The sequence below is a fragment of the Meriones unguiculatus genome, chromosome 7 (assembly GCF_030254825.1).
Source record: "Meriones unguiculatus strain TT.TT164.6M chromosome 7, Bangor_MerUng_6.1, whole genome shotgun sequence".
NCBI classification, from domain to species: Eukaryota; Metazoa; Chordata; class Mammalia; order Rodentia; family Muridae; genus Meriones; species Meriones unguiculatus.
In genome coordinates, this window is record NC_083355.1 from 1,210,684 (window position 1) to 1,225,823 (window position 15,140).

The window sequence follows — 15,140 nt, forward strand, 5'->3', positions numbered from 1 at the left end:
CAATCTGAGACCCAAGGATTCCAGCTGCAGGAGCCTGGATGGGCAGTGATGGTGAACAACTTGATAATGGCCCTGAGAGTGGGCTCTTGTTCCACGGGGAGGAGTCTCCCTCAGGGGCCAGTGGGACAGGGAGTCAGGCAGGGCTCTTCAGGGTTTGGTCCGGAGTTCAGCTCCTCCCCACTCCCCGTGGGGGCGGCGTTCAACTTAGGAGAGTTCTAACAACGGCCTGAACTTGCCTTTGCTGAGGTGGACATAGAAACTTAGCAGGCACTCATGGATCCTAGCCCCCCAGACGCTGGTCGCCTGCACCTCCTCCACTGAGCAGTCTGCCCCTGGTTGCCCACTGAAGCAGCCCACTGACATCCTTTTGGGGACATATGGAAAGAAATCGACATCTTTGTCCCCCCACCCAAAAAAAAAGGAGAGAAAAGATAACACACCTCATTTTATTTTATTTTTTTGACAGCCATTTCTTTGGAACAGAAGCTGGGAGGCTGTCCTCCAGCAGGGACTGAAAAAGCCTTCAGAGAGGTGGGAACTAGACTAGCAGGGATCTCTGTACCCGGGGTGTGGTGTGGTGGTACAATGGTTTGAATGAAAATGACCCCCATAGGTCCATAGAGAGTGCACTGTTAGGAGTCAGGGTTAGGGTTAGGGCTTTGTTGGAGAGGGCTAGGGAGTGGGCTTTGAGGTCTCAGAAGCTCAAAACCAGGCGTGGTGGCTCACAGTCTCTTCCTGCTCTCTGCCAAGCAGGATGGAGGAGTCTCAGTTCCTTGTCCAGCATTTCTGCCTGTACCCTGGGTGATGCCTGCCAGGACAGTAATGGACTAAAGCTCTGAAACTGTAAGCCAGCTCATTTCTAAGAACTGTCATGGTCATGGTGTTTCTTCACAGCACCAGAAACCCTAACTAAGACAGGTGGTCAACACTGCTACCAGGCCTGCTCAGCCACCACAGACTGGAACCTAGCCACATAGCTGACGTCCACCACTCATATGGACACGGCCACTATAGAGATTTGAGTGTTGCAGTGGTGAGGTGATCACCATGCCAAAGACATTCCTAGACACTGGCTACTGTCCCAGGAGGTAGCAGAGAAAGGGGGCCACTAAGCAGGGCAGGGTGTTTGAAGCAGGTGACACAGGAGTTAGGGCTGTGTATCCCTTTTTCTCCTTCCAAGGCAGACCTGTTTGAGAGATGCTCCATCCCCTCCCTGCTGTCTCCTTTGAGAGCTGACTTTTTTTTTAGATAGTGTCATGTAGCCCAGGTTGGCCTTAAACTCCTAATTTTCCAGCCCCAGCCTCCTGAGTGCTGAGATTACAGGTTTTAAAGTTGCTTAAACATTGATTTGGTTGGTTGATTCTGTGTGTGAGCACGCTCCTGCTGTTACCCACATGCAGAGGTCAAAGGACAGCTTGGGAGAGACTTTTCTCCTACCACATCAGTTCTCAGAGATTGGACTCAATCCCTCAGGCTTGGGAGCAAGGACTTTTATCCACTGAGCACAATTTACACATTTTTCTTTTTATTATTTATTCATGTGTGTGTACATCGATATGCCACTGCACCTCAGAAATGCTTACAGGTGTTCGTTGCTACCTCCAACAAGATTGAGCTACTCGTTTGCCCTTTCTGATACAGACTTTTGTCCTGGGATCAGCTGCAGCTGGGCCCAGACCATGTATAGTCAAAGTAATGCAAGCTTCTTGAATGAAATCTTGCTATTCCAGGAGGGGCAGGCTGGGTACCGAGGCTCAGAAATCAACCAGACACGTCTCTGCCTGCAGGAAGGCCCAGTGCTGAGGCAAATCATAAGCAGGTGACTGCAGGCCGGTGTGACAAGTGCAGCAGCAGAAAGCTCTAGGGAGGGTGTCCCAGGGAAGTGCCTTTTAATAAAAACATTCTGGTGGGGGGGGTTAAAGGGTGCCTAGGCGGTGGCTCCTGAGGAAGCGGAGCAGTGTGCGGGAAACTTCGCAGTGTGTCCCGGTGCATGGAGACCCCGAAGGGCGAGTGGCGGAGGCGAGACTTACTGAGTGTGCGGCCCCGGGCCGGGTCACGTTACCTCAGCGGATCCTTCTGACAGCACCGGTTCCCCAGTGCTTCAGCACATTTGGCTTTTTGTCCTCAGTCTTTGGGGTGCATTTATCCTGACGTGGTATGGTCCTCCTCGGCGGCAGATGGACTCGGTTCGCTGGCATTTGGTCGGCCCTATTCGTGAGGAACACACTAGCTGTTCTCCCCTGGCTTTGGTACCTAGTGGTTTAGAAAGGCTTCTCTGCTCAACTGTCACCAGACGCGCTTGTAAAGAGGGGTTTGGTTCTCTAAGCATTTGGCAGTGTTTGCCAGAGCCCCGCCTGGCTGGAATTTTCTTTGTGGGAAAGCTCAAGTTTCAGGCTCGTTAGAAATTACTCAGATTTTCTGTCTTGAGTCACCTCTGATATTTATGCCATTCTAGGAAGCTTCATTATCTAGTCACTGCTGGTACCCTTTCGTGCTAATCAAGCAGGTGCTCGCTGTCAGTTCACGCGCACAGCGCCACTGTCCTGCATAAGCAGAGGCCCCTCGCATGCTTAGCAACAGCTGAAGAGTGGGGACCTGGAAGTGGCCTTGGTCAATTTCCACCTGTTCCTTTTATGGGCTGGTCGCTGTAGAGCGCTCTGACTGCTTGTTCCCGCAAAGCAGGGGCATGCCTCTTTTGTCACTTTCTTGATGAGCCCTGAGACCGGGCTGTTTCTAACAAGCTGTTCTTTCCTGTTGTCGTCGTTGCTGATTGCTCTCAGGTGTTCACCTCCCATGGCCCCACGGTGATCATGCCTACCTGGTTCTGCTCACGAGCCTGGTTCTCCCACGTGGGCCCATTTGATGAAGGAGGACAGGTAAGCGCCACCCAGGAGAAGTTGGGTTCTCTGTGGAGTCCCCTGAGTTGGGGGAGGGGCGCCTGCAGGCTAGGGTTCAGGAAATGACTCAGCCTCCGCCCAGCACTCCTGCTCATTGCCTAGTTCTTGGCTCAACACTGCCCCCTTCTGCCCATGGTGATCAAGTACAGCCTTGTAACAGACGACCCTGTGGGTGGTAGCTTTACTCCCTCGTATCTCAGCCTTCCTTGCTTCCACCAAACCTCTGGCCTGTTCAGTGCCTCCCTGAAGGCCTCTTAGGAAGCCAGCTTGCTCTCCCCTCTTCTGCACATTACTGGGCTTTCCAGTCTCAAGGCCATGCAGCTGAGAGGCCGCTCTGCCCACTGATTATCAATGGTGTTTCTGTTGATAGTTAACCCACAGACCTTTGCTGACCCACAGAGTAGAATTTAAGGCAGAATAGGGACTTGAGACTCATCCAGCTTATCCTCTGCTGCACCCTCCCGTCTGTCTTAACTGCTGAGAAAAACAAGTTGCTAATCTCCATTCCAGGCATGTGACCCACGCGCCCCACACCACCCTTGAGTGTCAGAGCAGATTCTTTTCTTTTACCGGGGCAACACCTGCTGTGCCGTCCAGGTTGAGCACTAGTGTCCAGGTTCAAGCCATCCTGTGAGCTCTGCCTCCCAGATAGCTGGGGCGACAAGTGCCACCATGCTTGGCTCTCAACAGAACACCCTGTCACACAGCATGTGACAGCCGGAGTCGCCCAGAGAGATGAGCGCTGTCCTCTTGCGTCTGCAGGGGGTTCCAGAGGATCTTCTATTCTTTTATGAGCACCTCAGGAAAGGGGGCGGCGTCTTCCGGGTGGACCAGCACCTGCTCCTCTACCGATACCACCTGTGTGCAGCTACACACTCAGTCCTGGAGTAAGTAGAACGTACTAAGTTCTGGGAATGCCTGGACGGTCCACGAACAGGTGGGGTGCTGGGATAGCCAGACTACTTGTGGGTCACTGATGTGACTGGGCCCAGGGTGGTGGAGACGGGGCTCTTCCATGAAGCTCATAATGGTGGGTTACAGGGCATGCCACCAAGGAGGTTAGGGTGGGGTCAGAGTATGCTGTGTCACCTTGTAGGGGTCGTTCAGGGCTGCTGGGTATCCTGTTCCACAGAGGTCAGGGAATATCCATGCAAAGCCAAACATCAGCTTCCCTAGTTGTGCGAGATGAAGGCTTGCTCTCAACTTGGTTCTCGTTTGCCTAAGCCTAGCATGGCTCACTATGAGACCCAAGAGGGGCCTGACAAGCTGGCAAGCCCCGTGGCGGAAGGAGTTGCCACAGCGGGTAGCTGAGCTGAGTCTCCATAGCTAAGTATCTCCTTTCACTTTTCTTTGGCTGTCCCTGGCCCTCCAGGCCCACTGATGAAAGATGTGGGAAGGGGAAAAGAGTGAGCTTGTTAATTCTTCAGTCTGCACCATGTATGAGACACTGTCACTATGGAGGGAGTGGTGTTTCTGCTGCAAGATGGTCCCCTCTGTATAGCCCCTGGGCACTGGGGGAAGTGGCCTCTGAAGACATGGGTTTATAGTTCTGTACTTCCAGCTGTAGGGTGGTAGTGGTTATGCGCTTGATCTGGGTGGAGCTGTCTGGGGGGGGAGTTCCCTCCTGAGCATCTTCTATCTACTACCCAGGCTTCAGCTTCCAGCATCCCACTGACTCTGAGGCCCCTGGACTTTGGGCCTGTAGCATTTACCAGATTCAGTTCATGTACAACAGAACCTGCCCTCTTTGTATCTGAACTTCGTCACAGCATTAGAGAAGCATCTTGCAGGAGTTGCTGTCAGGAGGCACTGGTGGGACCAGCCCACAGGAAACATGCTCAGAGGACGGTCCTGGGAGAATCTCGAGACACATAGTGAAGCCGCAGACAAGTGCACAGGGTAGTGCAGGTTTAGTCCGTCTTTCCTGCCACCTAACAGACACACGCGAAGCACGTAATTGCTGAGACGAGACCAGCGATCCTGCGGACTAGCGGGACTCAGTCGGCATTCTCGGAGCTGTGGACTCAGCATGGAATCAGTCTTAACAGACTTTAAATGGCTAAGGTTGCACAGGATGTGTCAGGGACGTCTCAACTGCCCCGTCTCCTGTGACAGCGTGTGCGAGGCCGGCAGCATTTGTCCGTGGGTACTTGTTTCTCAGGGCTCTGTAGGTTGTTCCCAAGGGGCATCTTTCTGCGGTGCTCTCACATCCCAGGGGAGGCGGCATACTCTCTGGGAAGTCAAGACCTCACGTCCTCCTATCTCTGGGGCTAGGATTTCAACAGAGGGAGTGGCATAACTGAAACATTTTACCTTTAGCAACCAAAGCAGCAAGTTAGAAAGCATTACAGTATCTTGAAAAATCTAACATTTGAAAATTAAGTAGCCAAAGGAAAAATCACAAAGGAAATTAGGAAAAAATGTATAGTCTACAGCCTTCAGCAGGAGTCAGTAAAACAACAGCAAAATAGACCCCAGATAAAGGAGGAGAGGCCAAGGATAGAAGAGGAAAACAGAAACTGGTAAACTAGCAAGATTGATGTCAAAATAAAATAGAGAATTAGCAATACTAGCAGCCCCACAGATATTTAACCAAAAAGTAAATCTTAAAAACTCAATCAAAGCCCCCTCCCTCCTCTCTTCCTGACTGCTCCCCTCCATCCCTCCCACTTTACCCTAACCTCTGCCCCTCAGAAAAGGAGTGACACACTCCACCCCACCCTCACCCCGAAAACCCACCCCAGCACACCCTTATCAGTACCTTGTGAACTTCCTCTTTCAGTGTCCTGGCAAGGCTGCCTTTCCAGGGGAAAGTGACTGAAAAGCACGCAACAGAGAGCTTGTCAGAGACCGCTCCTGATCCCCTTTCCAGGGGACCTACAGGGAGGCTAAGCTGCCCATTGGGTATATGTGTAGAGAGCCTAGGTCTAGTGCACGCATGGTGCTGGTTGGTGCTTCAGTCTCCGCAAGGCCCTCTGGGCCCAGGTGAGTGGGGACTATTGGTCTTGTGGAGCTCCTGTCCCCTTTGGGTTGTTCTATTCCCCCCCCCCCCTTACAGGGCTTCCTATGCTCTGCCCAATGTTGGCTGTGAGTCTCAGTTTCCGTTTCAATCCAGTGCTGGGTAGAGCCTCTCAGAGGACAGCTATGCAAGGCTCCCGTCTGCAAACACAGAGTGAATCCATTGTGTCGAGTTTTCATTGTGTGGCTCTTTCCTGTGGAGTGAGTCTCCGGTTGGGCCAGGCATTGGTTGCACACTCCCTCTATCTCTGCCAGTTTTACCACTCCTGGGCATATACCCAAGAGATGCCCCACCACACAAGGACATTTGCTCAATTATGTTCATAGCATCTCTATTCATAATAGCCAGAAACTGGAAACAGCCCAGATGTCCCTCAACCGAAGAATGGATAGAAATTGTGGATAAATTTATATGGTGGATGGATCACTACTCAGCTATTAAAAACAAGGACATCATGAAATTTGCAGGCAAATGGAAGGAACTAGAAAAGACCATCCTGAGTGAGGTAACCCAGACTCAGAAAGACACACATGGTATATACTCACTTATAAGTGGATGATAGCCATATAGTACAGGACATCCATGCTATAATCCACAGATCCAAAGATGCCAAGAGACAAGGAGGGCCCAAGAGAAGATGCAGGAGTCTCACTCAGAAGGGGAGCTAGAATAGTCAACAGAAGTGGTTGGAGAGAGGGAGCAGGATAGGAGTGGGAGCTGAGGGAAGGGATGGGGATCAGATGTAGGGTGGGCAGGCGAGAGGACAGAGGGCTTGCAGAGAGAGGGCTAACCATGGGTGGGGGCATCTCTTAGACAAGCCGAGACCCGAAGAGTGGGCTCCTGGGAGGATGTGGGGGTGATTCTAGCTGGAACCCCTGGTGTGGGGGTCATGGAGACTGGGGAGGCCAGCCTCTAACCAGACAGGACTCCTGGTGGAGAGGGGAGCATCAACAGAAACCTCTGCCTGCAGGATATGCAGGGGAAACGTAAATTTTAATTTAGTAATTTGAGAACATTCACAAAGGAAAGCTGGGCCAGGGGATTTTCTTGAGGTGTCTGATGACATGGTCAAGGAAGACGCTGTGCCAGTCTTATCAAGATCACTTTAGGAAATAGAGGAGGAAGCTGTGGGCTTTGGGAGGGAAACCAGCTCAGTGCTTTGGAACGACTGGGTCCTGGCGTCAGCTGTAGAAGAGAATGAGTGGTAGGCTGTGCTTCTCACTAGTTGATCAAACCTCAAGGTAGGGGCAGCACGTGAAACAGACCCACAGCAAGAGCAGGGGCTGCTGTGAAAACCGGGCCAGGTTACATCCCCCTGTATCTGAGACACAGCACTATTTCCCTGTCCTCTGACAGGGGCCAACTGAATGAAAAGCACCGTGGCGGCTGTCTGGGCACCACACCACGGTGCTTCTGCTGGTACCTGCTGGTGACTCTACAGGCTGGCTGAACCACTGTACATTTGTGTCACGTTATTCTGCAGGCCACGTGAGCGGGAGATCATGTGGTCATTTGTGTGGGAGGCCCCTCCCTTGTCGTCCATGAAGCTGGAGCCACCTGGGTGGTGACCTGCAGCCCACCCAGCAGGCCCAGAGTGGCGGTGTGTGCAGTGCTTACGCCTTCGTGTTTGCACAGTAAGCTTTGCCACCCACAGCACAAAAATAAGTGATCTAACGTGAGTTTCTGTGTTGGATTAAAGTCTTTAAGCTGTGAGCTGTAATTATAACCTGAGGCTCAAGCGTTGCATTTGCCCCGACTTCAGGTGGCAATGCTTTGATTCTGTCATTTTTATTTCAAGCTCAAAATGAGCCAAATTTGCATCATTTCTCTTTGTGGAATACCAGATACCAAAGGATCTGAGAATGCCATCTCCAGGAAATCAAACATTCCTTAAACTTGTGAGCAGCTCAACCTAGTTTGCTGTCACTTCCTCCTCTTTGTCCTTTTACTGATGTGTCATCTTACAGACATATGTTTGGCCTCTTCTGGCACACATGTTGCCTGTACTCTCTAGTCTGTACTAGCTGAATTAGCACGAAGGTGACTGAGGGTAAGTAGTGGCTGGTGGGTGGGAAAGGGCCCTCGATCAGCTTTGTGCTAGTTCAGTGTTGAGTCTAATATTTCAGCCTCTTCCCAGAAAGTCCCAGCGGCTCGGGCACAGAGGTCCAGGAACACCAGTTCCCTTAGCTATTGCCCCTATGTTGATGGTTCCTTAGCACGGAGAGATGGATGTGCTGGGCACCAGGTGGCCTGCCCTCTAGGCGGACTCCCAGGAGCAGGGCCAGTGCATGGCGCGCCCGAGAGTCTGCAGTGTACCTTTTTATAATTGCCTGCTCTGTTAGCGAGCTAACAGACTCAGAAGCCAGGCCTGGTGGACATGTTTGTAATTCCTGCAGAAAGTCATTGGTGCTCAGTGTTTGGGGAACCAGGTGCCCTCACAGTACAGTTAACCCACCATCCTGCAAATAAACTTCAGATTGAGCCTGCAGGATCAGGAAGGTTCTTCTCCCACAGAGAGACCCTGTTAACCAGTCAGTGTGGGTGGGACGTCACCAGTGTGTCACCTACACCTAGTCTCTAACAGGAGCTGCTGTTGCACATTTATTTACCTGTGTACATGCCACACACACACAGAAATGCACATGGGCACTCGCTGCACACGTGCTCTCATTCCATGAAAACGCACTATGCATATAGACACGGATCTGGTGCATACTTACGCATACAGTACCCCATGTCTGGATCTGGTGCATACTTACACATACAGCACCCAATGTCTTGCTCGGGCACCGAACAGAACAGATCTGTTATGGTAACCACGGCTGTGGGGCCCGGCTCTCAGGTAGTCCTCTAAAGGTCAGATGAGGACAAGCAGCCCTCTCGACGGGATATCCCTTGAAGAGATGACAGAGGAACCCTGCCCCATCTCTTATCTGTAGCCATGAACCCTACTAGTGGGCTGTATCCCAGCAGGTCTCTTGCAAGGGCCCTTGCTAAAGGCAAAAGGGACGGGGACATCTGTGGTCAGGATGGGGCTGGAGGTTGGCTTGCTGGCATACCACGGGGTCTGAGCAGCCTGTGCCTGGAGTTCCCTCATCCACACTTAGGCAGATACGTGTGACCCCCTCTGCTGCTTGGATGCCCCAAAAGGCAAGTCTTGCTTTTTTGCCTTTGACTCTTATCTTGTTGCCTCCTGTTCCCATACTAAAGCTCTGGGACCATCACACTGAAGTTTGCTGAGGGATAGCAATCAGAGGCCCTTTCTTGGCTTGTGAGATTTGTGACGTGTGTGCTCCTTGCACACGGCCTTTGTTGTGAAATCAAGGCTTACTCTGAGGTCTTCATTTTCTTGGGTGATGGTTTGGCTGCAACAAGGTATCCTGTGTGGAGCTGAAGCATCCTGTTTGTGACCTTAGGAAGGTCACTGCAGCCATAGACAGGACTGGGGTCCTGTGGTCCCTGGGGTCCACGGATATGGTTCCCTGGCACCCCTAGGGAATCCCTTGCCAGAATCACTGAGCTCAGCACAACCCTAATTAGAAAGTTTCACTTGGGAGGTCTAAGGAAAATGCTGAACAGGCAGAACATGCTCTGATGTAGGTTGTGACACATGAGGTCCAAGGGAGGTTCCACGCAGAGGACCAGGGTGCTGGGGTCTGGGCAGAGACGGGATTGGAAGGCTTGGCCCTAAGATGAGGGGCAGCAGGTGAGTGGAGCTTAGGGGGGCTGAGAAGGAACCAGCTCTGGAGATCTGCATGCAGGGGCGGGCTGCCTGGGAGCAGGTCAGTCTGTGTCCAGAAAGGGGCGACTGGGACTATCTGAGGGAAGGGCCAGCGGAGGCAGAAAGTTTACTTCCGGGTGTGAACGTGACTTTTTACCCAGGCCTTTTTTGTGAGTATTGACTAATCTGGGTTGCTGGGTCCACTGCAACTCCCTTCACACTTTCTAGCTCAAGGGATTAGTTCACAGCTAGAACTTTGGGCCTGGGGAGACGGCTCTGTCAGTGAAGTGCTTGCTGCAGGAACACGCACCTGTAATCCTAGTGCCAGGGAGGAGAGCAGATTCCTGGAGCCTGATGGCTAGCTAGTCTTATTGAATTGCTGAGCTCCAGGTTTGGCCCTATCTTAAAAAAAAAAAAAAAAAGGTGAAGAATGATAAAAATACCTGGTGCCAACCATTGGCTTTTGCATGAACCGTTGTGTGTGCACAGGTGTATACACACCTGCCAAGTACCGGAGCCACACGTGTGCTGGGTCTGGCAGTACGGAGAGGCCCTCTCCATCCGGTCTGCAGTCCTCAGGGTCCCACCTAGAAAGCAGGGCCAACGTGAGAAGCTAAAGCTTCCCAAAGGGCATTGGCTTACATGGTGACCTCTTGCTGTGACCGGAGGTGTGCGAACAGGGCTAGGTCTCCCTTGCATGTGATTGGAACTTGGTGCCCTCCCTGAGTGTGCATGTATGCCACTCACTGCCCCCAGGACTAATGGGTGAGGTGCTCTGGAGGCCACAGCATCTAGCCAACTCTAGCTTTCCCCTCTGCTTGGCTACAGAATGACCATCTGGACCCATCGTGTCCACTTCCTGGAGGAACAAGTCCTGCCTCACTGGAAGTCCTTCACCATCTGGAATGCAGGCAAGCAGGGGCGTAGGTTATACCGCAGCCTGACCGCAGCCAGCCGGCGCAAGGTAGGGGCCTTTCCTCCTCATCCTGCCGGCCACGATCCTGACTCCCTTACAGCCGCCACCATGTAACCTGCTGGCTCATATGCGTCCTCAGGTGGTGGCCTTCTGTGACGTTGATGAGAACAAGATCAGGAAGGGCTTCTACTGCCATGAGGACTCTCAGGTGTGTAGGAAAAGGGTCTTCCGTGCCAGCCAGCTTTGCCTCACACTCCCTTGGGCTCTGCCCAACAGATGCACCCTCAGCTCCCTAGAGTCTCCAGGATCCCTTACGACAGCCCTGCCCTTGGGAACTGGCTACAGACTCCCTCAGTCTGGGTCTCCATGTTGGCCTACCACAGTTGGTTTCTCCTGTGGCCATCAGGTGGCTGGGGCTTCCAGAGCTCGGGTACAGCCATCTGTCCTGTCCCAACTGGCCCAAGACTCCCATCTGCCACCTAATCACCAGCTCTGGTGAGCAGAGGCTGTGGCTAGGGCAGGTCTTTGGGAGCTCCTGTGTAAAGCTGTAGTGACTCACGCTGGCACCATCTCTGTAGGAAAGACCCAAGCCGAAGGTCCCCATTCTGCATTTCCAAGCTGCCCGGCCGCCGTTTGTCATCTGTGTGAAGTTGGTGAGTGTTGGCTATGGGTGCAGGGCTCCTGGGTATCTGCCTGCCCACTCTGTGTGCTCACAAGCAAGGACAAGACCCAAGCATGGGCGTCGGGCGTAGCTCACTACCTATATACCTATACCCTCACTGTAAATCCAGTGTTAGCTGTGGCCATAAGAATACCCTGAGCTAGGTTAGAAGCAGCTGCTGCTCTGTGGGGTGGGGAGTGGCCTGTGGGCACTGCAGGGGAGGGCTGAGGTGGGAAAACCTAGTTACACCGTATATAAAGCTGTTCTCATTCCTTCCTCTAAACACTGAAAACCCTGGTTCTGAGCCCAGCAGCCACGTTCAAGATGCTGTGGTTCATGTTAGTAAAAGAGCAGCCTTGCCCACATGTAGTAACAGCCTGGGGGTGACCAGTGGGGCCACAGGACGCTTCTTTGGTTCATCTGGTTTCTCTGCTTTAGGTCATATGGGCATAGGCGCCAGGCATCCAGGCAACTTCTGTGGAAACAGGTTACTTGTGGTCAATGCTAAAAAGAATTCCACAGTCTTTCCAGGAAATGGGTCTCCAACAGTTGTTGCCAGGCTGAAAATGACAAGACAGCACACTTCTTGCTAGAGCCAAGGCTAACCCTTCTTCATCTGCTCTGGACACTGTTCCAGACATTTCTGGCTGTTCTGGAACTCACTCTATAGACCCGCCTGGCCTCAAACTTACAGACATCCACCTGCCTCTGCCTCCCAAGTGCTGGGGTGACAGGCGCGCACCACTGCCGCCCAGCTGACATAGCTGATTTTACGATGACAGGCTGGTGTCCCTCAGAGGAAGTTCTTTCCTGTGCGTAACTAACGTTCCTTAGCAGAGCATCCCTCACGCTGCGGCCAATCTGGAGGGGGTATGTGTTGGGCCAGTGTGTCTTGTCCAGGTGACTTGCTCCCCGTTACAACCTTGTGGAATCCTGCTGGTCAGGATTTCCTATTTCCGGTCCCAGTTCTTCCTCATTGTAGTAAAATGGGTCTTTGTACTGAGAAGCTCCTGGTTGCGGGCTGAGGCAGAGAGAAGCAGAGCCTGTACCTCAGCCACTCATGTCAAACTGTACCTGCTCCCCATTGGCCTCTGAATCCAGCAGGGGACAGTCAGCATTCCTTCCACCCACCAGGTGAGAGGGCATGGCCATCCTGAATGTCAGCAGCCTGCCCCGAGGAGAGTTGTCACCCTATTGCCAGCAGCTGGTGTGGTGGGCCCTTAGAAAGGGCAGCTCGGGCTCCAGGGGCAGCGAACCCCACAGCTGTTGGGTCACGGAGAGCAGGCGGTGGGCCATGCTGTTGAGACGGTCTGGAAGTCTGACCTGTGTTCAGACTTCAGCCTGTGTTTCCGACCGTGGTTCCCAGGTGGGACAGTTCATTTCAGGTTATGGTGGGTCAGGCCTGGGGACGAGCCCGCAGAGTGAGATGTGTCTGCCCGCCTGTGTCTCCTGTAGAGTGATGTCACACGGTAGCAGAGGACTAATAGCCGAACAGGGAACAGTCGGGACATACAGCATTGAGCTGGCGATGCGATGGGAGTGGAGGGCCTCCTCAGCCCTGTCCCCACTGCTAGCAGTTTGGAGCATCTTCCAACACAGTGAGACAGGCAGACCTACCTGTGATGTGTTGCGTGTTTTGAATATTCTTTTCGCGTATGTGCACGTGTGTGGCCTATGTTTGTGCTGGTGGAGTTGGAAGTTGAAGCTGTCTTCTAGTGCTCTCTGCATCATCACCATCATCAGACAGGTTCTCTCACTGAACCTGGTACTCCCTGATTCAGCAAGACTGCCTAGCCCGCCCGCCCCCGAGCGTCTTCCGCTCTAGACGCCCTTCCTGGGACTGCAGGTGTGTGCCGCCACACCCAGCCTCTACAGTGGCGGTGGATCGCATGCAAGTTCTCTTGACTCTCCTCTGTGGAAGTTTGACTCCTCCTGAGGTGACTGGTCAGGCTTTACACAGCACTGCCCACATCCACACCTAGACTTCTCTTCTCAATTTATCTGTGATACAATGAGAAGCTATTTTGTTGGAAAGATTAACTAGGAACCCCAACTTTTCTGTTTTGTACATCTGTCTGAGCCTCACACATCAGGCAGCCGGCGCTCTTCACAGGGAGCGCCCTGGCCATGACGGCCATGCTCCCTGCTCTCTCTCTCTCTCTCCGCCTCTCCGCTTCCCTGCTCACACTTGCTCACATTCCAGTGCTCACCAGAGGGGGCTACTCGTCCTCACTCCAGAATTTTCTTATTTAAATAAACTGTTTTGTGGCCCTTGACGACACAGGTGGCAAGCACTAGCCGCCAGGCCACACTTAGCCGCCACCTGCTTTAGATTTACCGGAATGCAGAGGATGTGCCCAGGTGCAGAGAAGAGACCCACGCAGCTCACAGCCCGATGGCCCCGGCTGGCACGAGACCCCGACATCAGCACAGCACTGTGCACACACACAGCTGTCCGCTGCCACTTGTGAACGGACTCCAACTCGCTGTTCTTACATCTGCTGCTTCTCAGCACCCACATATGATCGTACATGCTGCAGACTCGGAGCTTGGCGTGTCGGGACCCGGCTTGGCTTGTCGGAGTCATCTCTAGCATTCAGTTGTCTCATGCTGCCGTGAGCTCCCAGTCCTCTGGTTTATCCCAGAAGTGGAAGTCAGGCTGTGATACCTCCGAAGGCCACCTATGTGGGACTCGGGTGTGTGTCTGACCCTTCTGGAGAACTTTCCTGCTGCGGTTGTGGGAATTCGGGCTGAAGGCTGAGTGCCACTCGGCTGTGGAAACTTGGGTGCAGGGTCCTCCACAACTCCGGTGCCAACCATCGTTGGCTTCGTGTCCTCCAAACACCCTCTCCTTTTCATGGCTGCCCTTTGTTCTCTCAGGAACATGTTAAACGCTCGGGGTGTCTGAGCACTGTTGTGTTCACCAGGGTTAGGGTTAGGCAATTCTCCCGAGGGGGGGGGCTTCTGAGCTATCCTGGCCCAAACCTGACATTTCTCCAAATATGAGGAAGGGAACAGAGGGAAGTGAGAGGGAAACAGGAAGGGCAGTGAGTGTGGCCACCATGGACATTTCTGCTTTTCCAGGCATTAGTAGCGTTGGGACAAGGTAGAGTCAAGGCTCTAGAGTCTGGCTTCTTGTGTTGACTTGAGGAACAGAATGGCCCCTCCTCCATCCTTCCAGACTGCCCCATCTGCCACAGGTGGGCTGTTCTTCAGCAAGATAATGGTTCTTGCTTCCTTCGGGGACTGGGGGATGATGGGTGAGAGAAATCAGAAGGTGGGCGCTTGGCAGAGCCTGCAGAGATGGGAAAGCACAGAGTACACAGCGTCCCCTAACAGGAGGAAAGGCGACTCCGCCCGGGCAACACTGAGAGTGGCTTAACGGCCTTCTGTAGAGGGCCAGCACCAGGGGGAAAGGTCCCTCTGCGTCCCTCACCCCCATCCGTGGCCAGCAGTGCCGCCACCCTCCCTGGCCTGTGCCCTCCTCCAGGCCTCTTCCTGTCAGAGCAGCGGTTCACTGGGAGCCACCCAGCAGGCAGATTCAGTGACCTCATCACAGCCCCTGACCCTGAGCCTCTGCAAGAGGAAGCCTGACTGAGCTGGATCCTTTTCTCCTCAGGACCTCACAGGGGGCCAGTTTGAAGACAACCTGAAGTCACTGCACCTGCAGGAAGGCCAGGACTTTGTTCACTTCAGCTGAGACTGCCACCCAGGTGGGTCTACACTGCAGCACCTCTGCAGGCTCTAAGCCCTGTTGTCTGCCTTGCTTCCCCTTCACAGACAACTTTCAGTAAGTCACTACTTCCTCCCACTTCCACCCTCATGTTTAGTGCACTAATTTTCACCGTTTCATTTCTGCAACATAATCTGAGCTTCAATCTTCCAGGCACCGCTTTAAGCAAATTTCCTGTGTTTGTAACTTTAAC

The 15,140-nt window shown here is 53.1% G+C and overlaps 1 protein-coding gene and 1 long non-coding RNA gene across 7 annotated transcripts in view; one reads left to right on the forward strand and one right to left on the reverse strand.

The window, feature by feature from the left end:
* The window catches only part of B3gntl1 (UDP-GlcNAc:betaGal beta-1,3-N-acetylglucosaminyltransferase like 1), a 60,394-nt gene that overhangs the window by 37,912 nt on the left and 7,342 nt on the right, over positions 1-15,140 (forward strand). For 3 of the 4 annotated variants that reach the window (XM_021654206.2, XM_060386206.1, XM_060386208.1), the window contains 6 exons: positions 2,781-2,876; positions 3,660-3,784; positions 10,466-10,601; positions 10,693-10,761; positions 11,132-11,206; positions 14,834-14,927. In XM_021654206.2, the coding sequence (XP_021509881.1) occupies positions 2,781-2,876; positions 3,660-3,784; positions 10,466-10,601; positions 10,693-10,761; positions 11,132-11,206; positions 14,834-14,914 (582 nt within the window). In that variant the 3' untranslated portion in view covers positions 14,915-14,927. Of the gene's footprint in view, positions 1-2,780; positions 2,877-3,659; positions 3,785-10,465; positions 10,602-10,692; positions 10,762-11,131; positions 11,207-14,833; positions 15,005-15,140 lie in introns of all 4 variants that reach the window. The other variant, XR_009592639.1, reaches the window with a different exon arrangement.
* Positions 1,504-10,458, reverse strand: LOC132655071 (uncharacterized). 3 transcript variants are annotated; one of them, XR_009592642.1, is made up of 3 exons: positions 10,139-10,458; positions 5,659-6,580; positions 1,504-5,167 (listed from the first exon to the last, which is right to left on the reverse strand). It is a non-coding gene; the product is annotated as an uncharacterized LOC132655071 (long non-coding RNA). The 3 variants fall into 3 exon arrangements; XR_009592641.1 differs by lacking the exon at positions 10,139-10,458 and having other exon boundaries at positions 5,659-5,714; positions 6,462-10,022; XR_009592640.1 differs by lacking the exon at positions 10,139-10,458 and having other exon boundaries at positions 5,659-10,022.